Source organism: Bos grunniens, chromosome 5, assembly GCF_055505025.1.
Source record: "Bos grunniens cultivar Pamir isolate PY7600 chromosome 5, Bosgru_T2T1.0, whole genome shotgun sequence".
In the NCBI taxonomy this organism is placed as follows: domain Eukaryota; kingdom Metazoa; phylum Chordata; class Mammalia; order Artiodactyla; family Bovidae; genus Bos; species Bos grunniens.
Window position 1 is genome coordinate 75,776,329 of NC_141169.1, and position 16,722 is coordinate 75,793,050.

A 16,722-nucleotide genomic window follows, 5' to 3' on the forward strand; every position below is an offset into this window, starting at 1 on the left:
TCCCCTACCAGGGATTGAACCCATGCCCCCTGCAGGGGAAGCGCAGAGTCCTAACCACTAGAGAGCCAGGAAGTCCCCACAGACACGCCTTGTAGGGCTTCTGTAGCCTTTCAGCCTTAAAGCCCACCCTTGCCTCAGCCCAACTCCAAGCCAGGTTCTTCAACTCTAGAGAGAAGCTGCGAGGCCCCATCAGCTTCCATCTGTTCTTGTTGTTCCATCACTAAGTCGTGTCTGCCTCTTTGCAACTCCATGGACTACATCACCCCAGGCCTCCCAGTCCTTCACTATCTCCTGGAGCTTCCAGGCTCCATGACAACAGGTCACACTGTGTGTGTACAGAGGCCCTGGGGTCCCCCCTCTGAGGCCAGGGCCCCTCTTTCCCTGCACCACCCCCATCCTCAGTGACCAGGCAGTCAGCCCCAAGGCACACCTGAGCTCCTGTTGCGCAGCTGTGGAATCCAGAGTGTCCTCCAGCTCCGTTTTCAGAGCCTCCAGCTCTTCCCCGAGGTCTCGTTTCTGCTTCTCGGCTTTATTCCTAGCAGCACGCTCAGATTCCAGGTCTTCTTGGAGTTCCGAAATCTGAGATTCCAGCTCCCGGATCTTCTTCAGGGCCATGTTCTTCTGGGTGGTTTCTTCTTCCACTCTGCCAAAGAGAACACCAACGTCAGGAGGAGGTCGCTGTCACCGTCAGAGAGCAGAGTCTGCAGAAAAGACTTAGAGAGGTGCGGCCGAAGCCACTCCTGCTGGTGACCATCATAGCCCCTTAGGAGCTCTTCTTGGCAAAGACACTGAGGCATCTGGAAGACTTAAGGGCTATTCCACTTGGAGAATTCAAAAGCCTCATAGAGTAAAAATTTCATTTTCCAAATTAAGCTTCAGTGCTTTAAACATTTTTTAAAAATTGAAATGTTAAATGAAAAAAAAAAAAAAAAGGAAAGCTGTAAACTAGCTTCCCAGACAACAGTGGAGCACATGCCCACAGTTCACTGATGCACCAAGAACCACAGCAGGAAGCCTGCTGAGAACACAGGCACTGGCCATCCAGCCTGATACTCTGACCCTCACCTGGCCAGGGCTGCCTGGAGCTCCTCCTCCTTCTTGGCCAGCTGCATCTTGAGCTCGGCGATCTGAGCCTGCAGCTCAGCGATCTGGTCATTGAGGTCGGTGGAGTCTCCTTCCAGCTTCCGGCGGGTCTTTTCCAGCTCCTGGCGCTGCTTCTCCTCTCTTCGCAGGCGTTCTGAGAAGGAAGAGTGGAGAGAGGCCAACAGAGTCTTCAGAGGCTTCTCTTTGTCTTCAAATCTTATATAAAATACCAGGCTTCACAGGGAGCAGCTGCCATGTCCCACGTCTGGAGGGTAGTGGCTGGATGCCACAGGCCCCGGGAGACCTGCTTGCCACCCCAGCTCCTGGCAGCAAGGTCCATGCTGGTCCTCGAGTGGTGGGTGCCCCGGAAACCCCAAGTCCAATAGTCCCTGCGTCCCACTACTTACCCTCCAGGTCGGTGATCATCGCCTCATGCTTGTTCTTGAGTTTGGCGAGGCTCTTCGATTTCTCCTCCTCTTCCATGAGGTTGGTGGTGAACTCGGCTATTCTGTCTTCCAGCAGCTTCTTCTCCTGGGGTGCGAGGATGGGTCAGGGCTTAAAGTTAGTTGAGTGCAGAAGGCACTGGGTCTCCTCAAGCACAACCCACCCAGGCACTGAGGTCTGAATGGAGGGGCAGGGCCTGAAACACCTGGCCAAGTGCATTAGGATTTCCCAAACCAAAGGGGTCATTTTTAAGCCACCAGCTCCTCTGAAACAGTGGGGTAAGCCTCCTTGGGCCCATAAGCGGGGTGCCCAAGCCCTTCCTGCATTACCCCTTTCTGCGCAGGCAAAAACACCTCCCAGGTGACGGTGCCAGTGAGGGAACTGGGGCAGGAGGGCGTTACCTTCTCGACGCCTGTGACCTCGCCCTTCTCATTCCCTAAAGTGCCCCTGCTCTTCTCACTTTGTCTTCAAATCTTACATAAAATACCAGTCTTCACAGGGAGCAGCTGCCATGTCCCATGTCTGGAGGGCAGTGGCTGGATGCCATAGGCCCCAGGAGACCTGCTTGTGTGGCCACCACTGGAGTCCTAATTCCACAACAGCGACCACACAGCCCGCTTACTCCCCACGTCCCAGGGTTCTGGACAGCCGTCCTGCCCTGTGAAGCTGGCCACCCCCATCTCCTCCGGAGATGAAGGTCAGCATCCTGACGGGGTCTCTCCCACTCCTCTAAAGTGATGCCCAGCTATCATCTGTGGCCAGGAAGACACTGACAGGGGCCCAGCCACCGGCCTCACCTTAGCTAGCTTGCAGTTCTGGTCCTCCATGATGATCTGGTCCTCCTCCAGCTTCTTCAGCTTGGCCTCGGTGGTCACCTTCTCCAGTTGAAGCTTCTGCCGGGCGCTCTCCTCCTCCTCCAGCTGCTCCTCCAGCTCCTGCCGTGAAGCCAGGGCAACCGTGAGCAGATAGGATGGGGTCCAGCACCCACGTGTGGGGTCACGTATTTAAAACTGGGGTGCGGGGATGAGAACCCCAGGTCCCGATTCCAACACAGGGTCATGTGTTCTGAGGGGCCACCTCTAGCGAGTGTCCACCCTCAGCTCCTCAGACCAGCTGGAGTGATCACAGAGGAGGGGAATTAAATCAGATTCAATGCTTGGCGGGGCAGTGCTCATGAACACCTGACACGTGTCAGAAAAATTAAGCCAGGGAATTCCCTGGTGGTCCAGTGGTTAGAACTCTGAGCGCTCGCTGCCAAGTGCCAGGGTTCAATCCCTGGTCGGGGAACTAAGATCCCACAAGCCACAGAGCATAGCAAGCAAACAAACAAACGAAAAAAAAAAAAAAAAAAAACCTGCCTCAAAGAGAACACTCCCCAAGGGTGCTCCCAGGACAGAGCCTGTCCTCCCATAGCACTTGGGACGTCCCTGCTCCCCACCCACCCTGTCCCCCACGCCCCTCCGGGTCCGGCCCGGCCCGGCCCCTCCTGCAGGCACCTGGATGTTCTGCTGCATCTTCTTCTTCTCGGCCTGCAGGTGTTGACATCGCTCTTCCTCCTCCTCCACCCTAGCCTCCAGGTCATGGCAGATCTCTTCCAGCTCCTGCTTCTTGGCCGTCAGACGGGCGCGGAGCTCCTCAGCCTCAGCACACAGTTCCGTTTCCGCCTGGAGCTGCTCCTGGAGCTGCAGCTTCTCAGCCAGGAGCTGCGGGAACACGGGAGAAATGTGAACTCTGACGGCTGCTTGTGGGCTGCCTGTCCCCATGGGAGAGCTGGTCCCCAGCAAAGGCTCCATCTCAGGATGCTTAAGCTGCCAGGCATGTATAAACATCACATCCTGCATCGAGGAAATTACCCCCCAATTTCCCTTCAATGCCAAGTTTATGCTTTGTCTACTGGGGCTTCCCTGGTGGTTCAGTTTTAAAGAATCTGCCTGCAATGCAGGAAACCCGGGTTCGATCCCTGGGTTGGGAAGATCCCCTGGAGCAGGGCATGGCAACCCACTCCAGTATTCTTGCTTAGAGAATCCCATGGACAGAGGAGCCTGGCACGCTGTAGTCCGTAGGGTTGCAGAGAGTCAGACACAACTGAAGCAGCTAAGCGGTAGCCCTGGTGGCCAGCAGGAGGCAGCACTACATGGGCAGAGTCTGCAGACACCCACCTGGGACTGGAGGGTCTCCATCTCTGAGAGCCTGTTCTCAGCAGCCAGCTGCTTCTCCCGCACCTTCACCAGCTCCTCCTCCTTGGCCATCATCTCCTCCTCCTGCCGGCTCACCTGCAGCAACGGCTTGACCTAGGAGAGGAGGTGGAGGAGACAAGCTCAGAGAAAGAGCCCCGTCCAGGCTGAGATTTGGGGGCTTTCTCCTCACTTGGGGAAGCGCAAGGGCACGAGAACAAGGGGCAGGCAGGACCCTGGGCAGAGCAGGTATGCCCAGGTACAGCTTTTCAGGAAATCAATTTGGTGCTGTGCGCCATAGGCCTCTGACCCACTAATTACAGTTCGGGGAAACTAGCCCTGTATGTGCATGAAGATTTTCAGGACAGCATTGTTTACAACAGTGAGAATTTAGCAAAGAGATAAAGATCCACCGCCGGAAAAGTAGCCAGATAAATTATAAAACATCTCTAGGGAACAGTATGTTGACTTTTAAAAAATTATGCTTATAAAAAAATTTTAAATGGAAAACGAAAAAAAAAAAAATATTTACACAAGTCAAAAAGCTCAGCTATGTAAGAAGATGTATGGTTTACACAGCAGAGATTTAATGGGAATGTTTAAAAAAATGGAATAAATATTGAAACATCTATTCAATATTGATGTTGGCTCAAGGTTGAAGGGATCATAGGTGAATTTTTACTTTCTTGTTTATCCTTTTTGTTGGTATGGTATTTTGCAGTTACCACAAATTATGTACCATAAACAAAAGTAGCTTGACCAACTTTAAATACAAGAGAATTTTTTTGTAAAGGCTGGGGAGGACCTAGCCACCGGGTACAGACCACGGTTTCCTGAGTGGGCAGCACTGTCACCTCACGGGGCCGTGGTGGGCAGGCAGGGCCTGGACATCCCAGGAGCTGCCCCTGGAGCCGCCCCAGCCCAGCCCCACAGCACCTCGGCAATCCACGCTGGACACACACCCCAGCTCACGCCCCTCAAGACCCCACAGGGCAGGACCATCCCCGGCTCAAGTGCTGGGCCCGGGGACACGAGGGCAAAGTGCCAGCCCCGGGGCCTGAGCCCCGCAGGAGGCCAGCATGAGGCCGGCTCGTCCCTGTGCCACGTGGAGCCCCTCCAGACCCACCTTGGTGAAGAGCCGCCACCACTGCCAGTTGCGCAACTTGAGGTAGGCGGCACAGTTCCTCTGCAGGACCTTCATGGCCGTCAGCTGCTGCTGCCGCTTGGCAAAGGCCCTGTGGGGCGAGGGTCATGGTCAGCGCCTCCAGGCGGGGGCCGGCCAACCTCCCTGCCCACAGTCCTGACCTCGCTCCTGGGGGCTTTTCTGGAGGGACCGACCCCTGCTGGGAGCACTTCAAAATAGATGTGGGGGGAAGGAGGCAGGCTTGGCGTTGAGTCCTACAGGTGACCTCGCAGAGGTGACCAGGACGAGGTCACAACCACCTTCCTTCACTAAAGGGTAAGTGAGGTCGCTACAGAGTCAAGTGTAACCACTGGTCATTAAGGCCACCTGTCGACTGCAGCTCCCCACCCTCGTGTCACCCCCAATCTTGGGGCTTTTGTTTGGGGAGAGAATGTCAGCAGATGATGTCCTGCAAACGTCCATCTATCCAAACACCCAGACTCATGCTCTCTCCACAACGCTCAGAGCTCAGGCTGGAACAGATGCCCCAGAGCCCAGACACAGAGGAGTCAAGGGGCAAATGTGAAGCTGCCCCACCCACTATCCTGCATAAGTCAGCCCCTGACCCCACAGGAGCTGCCGGAACTCAAGGGCACCTCCTCCCCGGAGCTCAGGGTCCTCTGGGGACAGCCAGCTCTGGGTGTCACCCCTACAGGAGGGACACAGGGAGGAACAGTGGGAGGCAGGGGTTTTCTTGGAGGGAAAATCTGAACACAGTCACCCTTCCCTCCTGCTCACTTTAAACCTCAGGCAGAAATCCAGGAAGCAGGGGGCAAGGAAAGCTATGTGGGTCTCCCCAGGGACACCTCCTGCCATGAGGGTGCCCAGGCCCTGCTTCCTTGGTACCCTCTGCTACAGGAGAGCTGGGGGTCCCGAGCAAGGTGTGAGCGTCCTGGGACTCACTTCCTGGCCAGGTAGCCCCTGCAGCAGGCCTGGAAGCCGATGATGACATCCGTGATCTTCAGGTCCCGCTCCTCCTCCAGGTGAGCCAGCACGCCAGCCCGGAAGAAGACTTTGCTCTGCCCAATGCGGTACAGATTGCTGTCGAGTTCCAGGGCTTTGATCTAAAGGAGGAGAGCCAGCTGCTGAGCACGGGGCACCCCAGCCACCACAGCGCCCTGGAGCAAGGCCAAGGCCAGGGAAGGGGCCTGGAGCCGGGGCCGGCCCTGTTGCTCTGTGGGCAGCCTTCTCCTGGTGAAAGGAAAGTGGAGCTAGGGAAACGCTGGTATGGGGAAGAGGGGGGCCAGCAAGGGACAGGTAAGGAGTCAGACTTGCAGAGAAACACAGGATCTCAGCCCTGAAGGGACCCTGTAGGTCTCCTCTTTCTTCTCTGCCCCACCCCCTCACTACAGGCCTGTTCTATAAGCACCCAGTTAGGTCACCCTCTGAGCAGAGGGTCAAGCATCATTGCTTTGTCCAAGCCCAGCACCAACTCCAGCTCAGACCAGGATCAAATACTAACTAGGTGACCCCAGGCCTTAACCTCTGTGCGCCCACGTTTCCGCAGCTGTAAAATGGAAATAATGGTTTCTTTAATTAAAAGATAAGTTAACAAAGCAAATAAATAGCACTTCCTTCCTAGCAGAGCTGTGGGAATGAAACCAGAGAAGGCACACAAGGCGCTGAGCATGGGGTCACACGTAGGACCATTGCTGAACGAGCTTTAGGCAATGTGTCGTTACCATCACAGGGCTGTTTCGGTACAGTAACAAGGCTCTCTTATTAAGCCCACTGGTAACAGTCTGTCTGTCCATCTGTCTGCCTGGGAGAGAGGGGATTCAGAACAAGCTCCAAAAGGCAGAGCCTTGAATAGGGTAAGAGGAATCTCGGGCTCTTGATGCCCAACGAAAGGCCCTGGAGGTCTGGAAGAGGCCCTGGGAGAAGGGCAGGCCAGGGAGGGCAGAGCCATCACTGGGTGCCCCACCTCCCGTCATGACGAGCCTGGCCAACTGTCTTCCCTACAGAGCTGGACTGAGGAGACCTGCTTATGTCTAAAAGGGGGACAGCCCTCACAGACCAGCAGCTGAGTCTCCGGAGAAACAGTGGCCCAAACACGATCTGGGGGGGCACCTCTGTCCTTCACACCTCCCTTCCCCCGGGTGACAAGCATCGCAGAGCACAGACCCGTGTCTCCTCCCTCCCTCTCTAGGCTCCACCTCCCTGTCCCTTACAGGGCTGCTCTGAACAAAGGTGGTATTGAATTTTTCTTCCCTTTTCTCTCTCCTCCCCGATGCCCACCCCAGCCCATCCTCTGTTGACTGCTTGGCAAAGATGCAAAGTAAAGAAAGCAGGGGGCGCTGGCTGCTGACCGTGGACACATAAGACCCAGCCAGATGCCTGTCTGCAAAGCAGAAAAATGACCAAGTGGGTAGAGCCCCACCTTGGCCACTGAGTCATCTCGAGGCCTTCATTCACTAAGCACAATCCAGTGCCCACTGCTGGTCGAACACTGGCCAGTGGTGGGGAAGAGAGGAAAGGGCCAGAAACTCAGACTCTGCTAGCTTTGGGCTAGTCGTGGGGCCATGGTGGTGAGCTGCCCCCTGTGAAGATTAGAGGAGACGGGAGCAATAAAGAACCAAATATGCCCAGAAGGAAGGGTCTCTGCCTCACAACACAGCCTTGCTATCTGAGACCTGGCCTTCTCCTCCCCTCCCCACTCCCACACACCATCCTAACCACCTGATGCTCAGTGCGCCTGGCAGAACCAGAACAGGCTCAATGGAGGAACAAGAGAGGACAGGCGTCAACAGATCCAAAGGGCCCTGACCAGGCACATGGGCGCTGGCCACTCGGGTGTGCACACCAGCCACGCGTCACCCACCAGAAGAGCCCGCTCACCATGAGCACACACGCCTGCTTTCCGTCCATGAAGCCCTTAGGAATGGAATTTGGAGTCAGGATCTCGTATCTGAGGAGGAAAAGGGCGGCAGGTCAATACACCCCTTGCTCGGATTCTATGTGGCCTGGGATATCCATGAGACGAGGGCCGTCCCTACAGTGGAGCAGGTGTAGGATTCTTTCCACAGAGTGTCTGAGGGAAAGGGGACACTCAGTGAATTATATCCTGCTCTTTCCTGAGGCTGAACAGCACGAGGAAGGCCTGGCGTTTTCCAGAAAGCGAATGGAAACTTGTGTCAGACTTTTCATTCACTTATGGGTGAGCTCTGAAGTGGGCTTACTAACTGCTAACCAGCACCTGCGTCTTTAGCCCCAGAAGTTTTTTAAATTAAATGTCTAGTTTCACAAATATCATCTGATACAAATCAGAAAATGCCTCATGACCTCATGTTAGAAAGATATGTGGAGTTCAGGCATTATCAGAAAAAAAACCAAGTCATGATATGTCTAAAGCCACCATTTCCCACTTCTAAACACGTCCTCCCTATTTGTTACCAAAAAGAAAAAAAAAGAAATAAATGGCATATATTGAGTACAAAGAGAAAACCTTTTGCTGCAGAACATTTTGCTAACAATCTCTGTCTATGTAACAGACCACAGTTGGTAAACACGGCCAGGCCCGTCTCTGCTGAGATGCTGCAGAGAACCGCTAATCAACGGGGTAGTCCAAGAAATTAACCAGAGGGCTGTGACAGACAGCAACCAGGGCTAAACACGTCATTAGGCAAATAGGCCGGTGTCACGACTGTCCCCGCTCCGCACACACAGCAGACATCCAATTCCATCGATTTTTTTCATACTCGAGGCTCCAGCTGATCCTCCTTTAATGTCTTTTCAGAGCTCGTCTAATTATAGCAAACAGCACCTGGCCCCCACAGTGACTGGGAGTGGAAGCCAACGTGATGACTTTCATTTTAGAGACAAAACAGAAGTCCTTCCTCACGTGGAGCATGGCACAGAGGACCCCAGCTCAGTGTGGATGAGGAGATGACTCCCCCACTAAAGGCTCTCCACTCACCTCTGCCGGAACTCCTGGAAGACCACACGGTTGGGGAAGCCCTGACGGCAGATCCGGATGCCTTCGAGAACCCCGTTGCAACGCAGCTGATCCAGCACCAGATGGGGGTCCAGCTTGCCGGCCTAGGAAAGAAATCCATGCACGTGCTCTTTCTGTATGCCCAGGGACTGATGGAGAGAGGACGGGCCCCTCTGAACGCAACAGGACAAACGCCCCCCCAGGAAGGAGCAGTCACTGCCCACCCACACATAGTAGTGACAGTTCAGTTACATGGTCCAGGTCTGAGAGGCAGAAACGCAGGCTCTACGGGCAGGCTGTACCCTAAGACTGCCCGAGCCACCCTGCAGGGTGACTGAACCAAGGGCTCTGTGTGCCACAGGCGAGGGGTTTCTGCTCAGGGAGACAGACAAGGGCTGGGCGGCCCGCTGCACACTACCAAGCAGCCGCACCTTCTTCTCGTGGTTGGGGATGATGCAGCGGACGAAGTTGGGGTTGGTGTTCCTCAGCGTGGCCATGAGTTTGGCCAGCTGCTCCTTGTACAGCTGCCCCACCGTGCGGAACATGCCTTTGCGCGTCTTGAAGGCCCCAGGCATTGCCGTCTCCGACATGCCAGCCACCTGGTCCAGGCCAATGATGCGGTCCACTGGAGAGAGCAGGCAAGAGCACGTGAGTACCCGGCAGTCCAGGCCAGGGCAGAGGGGGAGGACAGACAGACAGGCCAATCTGATTAGAAAAAGAGGAGACTACAGAATGGCAGACCATTTCTACTTGGAGCTTACAAAGCAGGCTAAGGTCATCTCCAAAGGCTGAGAGCAAAGGTGACCTTGTGAGCAGAGAGGAAGGAGGAGGAAAGGGTTTGGAAAGATTGCAGAGCCGCAAAGTGGGGAAGCACATTCGTGAAGGCCGACTCTACGTTGTCACTTATCTCAGCCACCCTGGGATGCTCCTAACCCAGAGACACAAGAGCTGATGATGCATTCTGGAGGAGTGAGCAGAGCTGGTCCACTAGCCTGGCTCTGAGGAGGTGTTCAGACTTGACTGACAGGAACCCGATAGTCCATTCAGTCATTTGAAAAAAGCGGACCAGTATCCTGAACTCACACTGACCGTTACCTGAGAGCACTGGGCTAGGTCAGGAGGCAGGAGCTCTAAAGCTACTTGGCCACTGCCTGCAGGAGTCTGGCACACCCTCTCTCTGTCAGCAATCCCCCCATGCAGAGCTCTCTATATCAGGGGCCTAGAGCAACATGCACGGTGCCAGGGCAGAGAGTTCCAGGGAACCACTGCTGCCCACGGCTACCCCAAAGGCCGAGGATCCTTCTCCCTCTCAGGTCTCGCTTGGTCTCCAAGATCACGGGTCTTTCTCATCTAGACCAACCCTCTAAGGAAGCAGCCCTCATCACAGTGGCTCCTGCCCAGAACAATGAAATGAACTGCCTCCTCCCGGGCAAAAACCAAATGGTGAACAAGCCCAACCTAAGTGGCCAGCCATCTGAGGTCAGGCTTACACCAGAGCAAGTATTAAATTTGAAGACTTTCATTGCTAGATGCAAAAGTTAAGAATTCTATGACAAAGTCAGGTTCTTGTTCCTTTGTGGCCAGATCTCTGTTATTTATTTGAAAGCAACAGAAAAGACAGCTGCTCAAGAGGGAAGCCAGGAGTGAGGATAGACCCATGAACCCCTCAGTTAAAACAGGAGGCAACTGTACCTCTTGCAGCCCCCACAGGGCCCCTCTGGCCACCAAAGGTGTCCTGGGACTGGGTGGCTTGTGAAAGTCACTCAGGTTGCCCAGGAGAAGGTTGAACACACCCCCAAAACAACTGGTCATTTCATGTGAGGGTGTCCTGGCCCCAAAAGACCCTGCCCAGGAGGAGAGGTAACTGCTGCATAGACACACAGGTGCCCTTGTCAGCACTGAAGTGTCTGGGCCCACACGCGCACACACATGGCAGTGCCCGCACACGCACACACACACAGAGCAATGCACACAGCACCCTGGGCTGGGACACAGCAGCCATCACACACACACGCATGCACGCATGCACGCACACACAGCACCTTGTGCTGAGACACAGCAGCCATCACACACACACACATGCATGCACGCACGCACGCACACACAGCACCGTGCTGGGACACAGCAGCCATCACACACACACACACACACACACACACGCACGCATGCATGCACGCACACACAGCACCTTGTGCTGAGACACAGCAGCCATCCAAGCAGTGAGATGCCGCCTTCATGAGGGGAGTTCTGAAGGGGATGTTGGACTGTGAAACAATTTTTTTTTTCTCCTTTTAAGATCTATAACATGAAGCTGTCAATATCAAATCACCGCCCAGATGGGCCTGGCTTTCTACTGGAGGCCTGTGATGGGGAGGGGACTGGAGCCTGCGCACAAGCCTAGGGCAGAGACCAGGGAAGGAGCACAGGCAGGCAGGAGCAGCCAGGCAGAGCAGGCAGGCTCAGCAGAAGCACCAGTCACGCAGCCCAGGGTGCAGCACACGTTGGCGCCGCGCCAGGCGGCCAGTCACCTGGTTCTAGGTGGAGGATAGGAAAGCGCTGATAGAAATAGGCTCTCTGGGTGCTCTGCATCTCTGCAACAGAGAGGTTAAAGCAAAACCCAGGCAGAGGGAAGGAGAAACTGGCAGAAACAAGGAAAAAAACGGCTTCGGGAGGTACTGGCTACCAAGGAGATGCAAGAAGGCAGTAAGGAGTTGGACAGAACCCAGGTGGCCAAGTGCTGGGCCACCGCACGGCCCCCTACAAGGGAAAGGTCTGTGGCCTCAGGGCCTAGAGCCTCTGCCCCAGAGGAAGTGGCCGTGTGCCATGTTCAAGGATGCTTGGGGCTCAAGGACACCAGGATTCAGGGACAGGGTGACCCTCAGGGCTGGAGGAGCCCACACTCCTGGGAGCTAAGTGAGCACAAACCCTCTGGCTTGAGCCCTGCACTCAGCCAGGGCCAGGAAGGGAAGGGGCCTAGCTGTGGGCATGGGGAGGCAGGATGAGGGCCAAGGGCGTACCATCCTTCCACAGCTCCGAGACAAACTTGTCAGAGGACTGGTGCAGCAATGTGGCGATGTTGTCATTCAGCGGGTCCATGTTCTTCATCAGCCACTCATCGGCTTTGTAATCCACCTGTAAGATCAGACCTCGAGTCACAGGCTGCTCAGGGCACACTGGCGCACGCAGGCTCTATGGCAGCAGGCTGACCCCATAGGTGGAAACATCAAAAACAGCAAAGACCCTCAACCTGGTATTTTCATCCCCAAGAAGGAAATAATGAGAAGCGTCCATGAGACGTTCTCTGCAGAGTTAGGTGAAGGCAAAATATTTAAACAGCACCGACGTCTGGCTGCAGGGAACAGGCTAAGAAAACTATGTTGCAGCTACATAGTAGAATATTCTGTTTTTAAAAATGTTCATGGTAATATGAACATTAGGGGGGAAAATCCTAATAATTCCTTTTAGCAACAGGTAAAGTAATTTTTGTTTTGTTTTGTTTTTTTCAGGATATTCAGGTTTTCTCAGAGCATACATTCTCTTACCTTTTTTAAAATATGTTCTCAATAACAAGAGTAATAAAACATCATATATTGTAACAATACAAACAGAGCGACTGGCCACCACAGCCTGCTTCCTAACCAACACAGCGTAACTCAGCCTGTGGTCCCCTCCTGGCCCCTTTCTGCAGGTTTTCCCACACGCAAGGCTGTCAATGATGAGGTGCAAGATGGTGGCGTCTTTCTCCCTAGAGGCAGAATGACCTCCTGGGAGAGGACAAACCCTAGAGTTGGGTGTCTTGGCATGTGTCCCCCTGGGCACGGCCAGAATCCTTGTCCTTTGAGCTGCTGCAGTGCAGGCCGGACGGCGATGCCATTTCACCATTCAGCCCTTCCTGGGCTTTCAGGCGTGCCCAAGTTTGGCATCACCTACAACAGTGCAACAGAAGCCTGCCTGTGTTTCTAACAAAGGTGGCGGGAGAACGTGGGCTTTCGGAAGGGGGCATGGCCTCAGGTAACTAGAAAAAAGAGATCTCCTTAACACGTAGTTTAAAATCAAGAGTGGCTTCAACAGCCTTAGGAGACAAAGGAGCTAAGCAGGGGAGGCCGAACAGCGCAGGGCCACGTGCAGAAGGGTGGGGGAGGACCAGGGGTGGCTTGGGAGCACCACTGTGACAGCAAGTTTCTCATCGCCGATCCTCACTCATCACCGATCCTCACTGACGGGAAGGCTGAGGACCGACCAGCTCATCACACCTCCAAGTGTTAGACATTCTGTGCAGGCGACACAACTTCCTGAGAAGAACCAGCTTATAGTCTAAGCTTGGACCTCTGCAGACTCAGGACACACCTGTTCAGGTCCAAGCCCTGGGATCAAGCCCACTGGAGGATGTCTGACAGCTGGTATGAAGATAGCTCTGCTACTTCCTGGCCGGTGGTCTTGGCAATAACAAAGCCAACAACACCTACAGGCATGCCTCTCATCCCGGGGACAATGTTACCCCTCAATCCCACCCAGCAGATGTTCTAGGATGTCTGGAGACATTTCTGGTTGTCGCAGGTAGGGAGGGTGCTACTGACCTCTGGTGGGGAGAAGCCAGGTCTGCTGCTAAATATCCTACAACGTGCAGGAGGGTCCCTGACAATAAAGACTGATCTGGCCACTGAGGTGGGCAGTGTGGAGGCTGAGAGGCCCTGCCCAAGAGCACTGACTGCCCAGCACTGGGCTTTGTGAGCTCCGTTAATACACATTCCCCAGTACAGTGGTGGTCACCCACATTTTCCAGATGAGGCAACTAAGCCTCAGAGAGGTGAAGTAACTGGCCCAAAGTCACATAGGAGCGGAGCCCCAATTCAGACTGCAAAGTCCATGACTTTAGCACAAACAGCACATCTACACCCTGAAAACACGCTTAATAATAACACCGCATGACACCAGGGTGTGCACGCCTCACCTTGCCAGCATAGTGGATGATGCAGAAATCTGCCTTGTCCTTCAGCTGCTTGGGCTTCTGGAACTTGGGGTGGGTGCCCTGCTCCTGCATCACCTTCTCCACGAAACTCTTGTCCGTGGCTTTGGGGAACCAGCACTCCTCGTCCAGCAGGGCCAGGATGCCAGGAGGGCCTGCCTGGAGGGAGCATAGCATCGCACAGGTCAGCTTGACCTGGAAACCCACCGACTCTCACCCTCGTAAAGAAGTCACAGCCTGGTTTTCAGAAACTCAAGAATCTCACCAGAAGGTGGGCAGTGCTTTCCTCACACAAGAAAAAAATAAGGAGCATGACTGAAAGCACTCCAATTACAAGTTCTAGCTGAAAAAGAAATTTCTGAGGTCTAGGCTATGTCCAACACACCTTAATCCGATGATCCATTGCAAGATTCTCCCATGAGAACACTGGAAATCACGTGGTGGCTTGATGGGCCAGGCAGACCCCTGACCCACGTCCAGAGGCTGCCCCTCAACAGGGGTCCTGGCCCCTCGAGTCCCTCTGGGACCCCACTCGACACACTGTGTGTCCACACAACTATGTGGTGAGCGGGGACATTGAGGATAAGGCTCCTGAGGAAGAGGAAGCGCCCCGGAGCCCCAAAGCCTTTCAAACTCTGAGTTTATAAGAGAGCAGACTCGGGCACTGTGGGACTGGCTGACAGGCCTGGGAACCAAACACCAACTTGTTTGTTGGAAAACAAAACTGATTTAAACAAAAAACTCATCATCAAAGTAAACCATTCGGTATTAGGATCACCGATGGTTCCGTCCCCAGAGGGGTGGAGCAACAGGTGGGGCAAGGCGCAGCCTCGAGGCTCTTACCGGCTTCTCGATGAGGTCGATGCAAGGCTGCAGGTCGAGGCCGAAGTCGATGAAGTTCCACTCGATGCCCTCGCGCTGGTACTCCTCCTGCTCCAGGATGAACATCGTGTGGTTGAAGAGCTGCTGCAGCTTCTCGTTGGTGTAGTTGATGCAGAGCTGCTCGAAGGAGTTCAGCTGCAAGAGGGAGATGGGGTCAGACAGATCCCTGTTGTTGCCGGCGAGCCCCCAGGAAGGACCGGAGGGGTACTTAGGCAGAATCTCCTGGGGCCCCACTGTGCCACCCCCGTGGGCCTTCCCTCATCACACCCGCAGCAGTGGCTGCACTGCTGGGGCCCACGGATCCCGCCAGCAGTCTGGTGGAGCCCCTGTATCAAGATGATGTTTTCAAATGCATAAAATTGATCAAAAGAGAAAGAAGTTATCTGGAAATGTAATTATCAAACGTGGCAACATAGAAATCTATAGTGCTTCTTAATTAACAAGCACAAGTCCAAGCCGTCGGCTTCGTAACACCTGGAATTTGAAGTAGAGGTGAATGCAAACAGTATGCGTGTGTGCCAAGTCGCTCAGTCGTGTCCGACTCTTTGCGACCCCACGGACTGTAGCCACCAGGCTCCTCTGTCCGTAGGATTCTCCAGGCAAGAATACTGGAGTGGGTTGCCAGTCCCTTCTCCAGTGGATCTTCCCTATCCAGGGATCGAACACGCATCTCTCATGTCTCCTGCGTTGGCAGGCCGGTTCTTTACCACTAGCGCCACCTGGGAACCGAAACAATACAACATCCAACGACTGCTATGATGTGAAAATCCCTGATTTCTACTAAGACAGAACACAAGCACTGCTAATGCAGCTGTGGTTTGCGTACTCTGCTGAATATACTGAGAGGTTAGTGAAAATAAAGAGGTAATTCTCTCCCCACGCAAGTTCGCAGCTCCTCTGAAAACAGCCATGGACCCTAGGCTAGGCTGAAGAATCTCTGAGCTCCTGCAATTACAAGTTTTTGCTACCTGACCTCAAAGTCTTTATGGGCAGGGACAAAGTCATGTCACAACACTCAAAATAAATATTTGAGAAAACATAAACAATAAACGAACAGAAAGCCCCTGCCTGTGAGGCCTCCTAGGACACCATCTAGATGGTACCATTCTCGCCAGCATTTCTGCTTGGGAAAGGGCACTTTGTTTAAGCTTTAAATACACCCTACTACTGTCTCCTGTCTCCACACAAGCAAGGAGGTGGCCAGCTCAAATCGCTGTGGGACCAGGTGAGAGAGGACCCCAGCCCAAGGAGAAGGCAGCCCCAGAGGCTCAGGAGGTGAGAGGGGTCTCAAGGGAGAAGCTCACATCAAAGATCTCGAAGCCAGCGATGTCCAGGATCCCAATGAATGAGGCACCCTGCCTCTTGGTCTTGTCCAGAGCCTTGTTGATGCGCAGGACCAGCCAGCGGAACATGCGCTCGTAGGTGGCCTTGGCCAAGGCCTCGATGGCAAAGTCAGCCTGCGGGGATACCCGGGGCAGGGGGGAAGGGTCAGACACAGGGAGTGTCTCATTCCTTTTACCCCAACAATGTCACCTGCAGGGCCCACCCCCAGAAAAACAGCCTCAAAGATGAGAAAAAACCTTCAAGCACAGATACGTTCACTGCAGTGTTATTTATAATGAAGAAAGTTGCAAGAGCCCAAACTTTCAACATTACATGCCAAGTGAACTTGTGTGTGTGCACGCTAAGTTGCTTCAGTCATGTCTGACTCTTTGCAACCCTGTGGACTAAGGCCTCCCAGGCTCCTCTGTGCATGGGATTCTCCAAGCAAGAATACCGGAGTGGGTTGCCACGTCCTCCTCTAGGGGATCTTCCACTCAGGGATCAAACCTGGGTCTCCTGCATTGGCAGGCAGGCTCTTTACCTCTAGTGCCACCTGGGAAGCCCCAGAATGAACTTAGAGCTTTGCAAAGACTTTTTTAAAAATAAATGGATATGAACTGAAGTAGCTACAGAAGAAATGACATCTGAGATGTGCTTCAAGTAACACAGCTAGGGGTATGGAGACCAGATTAACCAGGAGCCAAGACCAGCCATGAGTCAGTGACTCCTGCAG

At 54.1% G+C, this 16,722-nt stretch overlaps 1 protein-coding gene across 1 annotated transcript in view; it reads right to left on the reverse strand.

Moving 5' to 3' along the window:
- MYH9 (myosin heavy chain 9) overlaps positions 1-16,722 on the reverse strand; it is an 86,203-nt gene that overhangs the window by 12,200 nt on the left and 57,281 nt on the right. The window contains exons 12-26 of the mRNA XM_086401338.1: positions 15,971-16,123; positions 14,628-14,801; positions 13,770-13,943; positions 11,836-11,950; positions 9,250-9,443; positions 8,801-8,922; positions 7,723-7,792; positions 5,788-5,948; positions 4,828-4,936; positions 3,687-3,818; positions 3,024-3,230; positions 2,325-2,462; positions 1,491-1,614; positions 1,066-1,237; positions 431-643 (exon numbers count right to left, since the gene is read on the reverse strand). Coding sequence (XP_086257464.1) covers positions 431-643; positions 1,066-1,237; positions 1,491-1,614; positions 2,325-2,462; positions 3,024-3,230; positions 3,687-3,818; positions 4,828-4,936; positions 5,788-5,948; positions 7,723-7,792; positions 8,801-8,922; positions 9,250-9,443; positions 11,836-11,950; positions 13,770-13,943; positions 14,628-14,801; positions 15,971-16,123 — 2,258 coding nt within the window. The remainder of the gene's footprint in view (positions 1-430; positions 644-1,065; positions 1,238-1,490; positions 1,615-2,324; positions 2,463-3,023; positions 3,231-3,686; positions 3,819-4,827; positions 4,937-5,787; positions 5,949-7,722; positions 7,793-8,800; positions 8,923-9,249; positions 9,444-11,835; positions 11,951-13,769; positions 13,944-14,627; positions 14,802-15,970; positions 16,124-16,722) is intronic.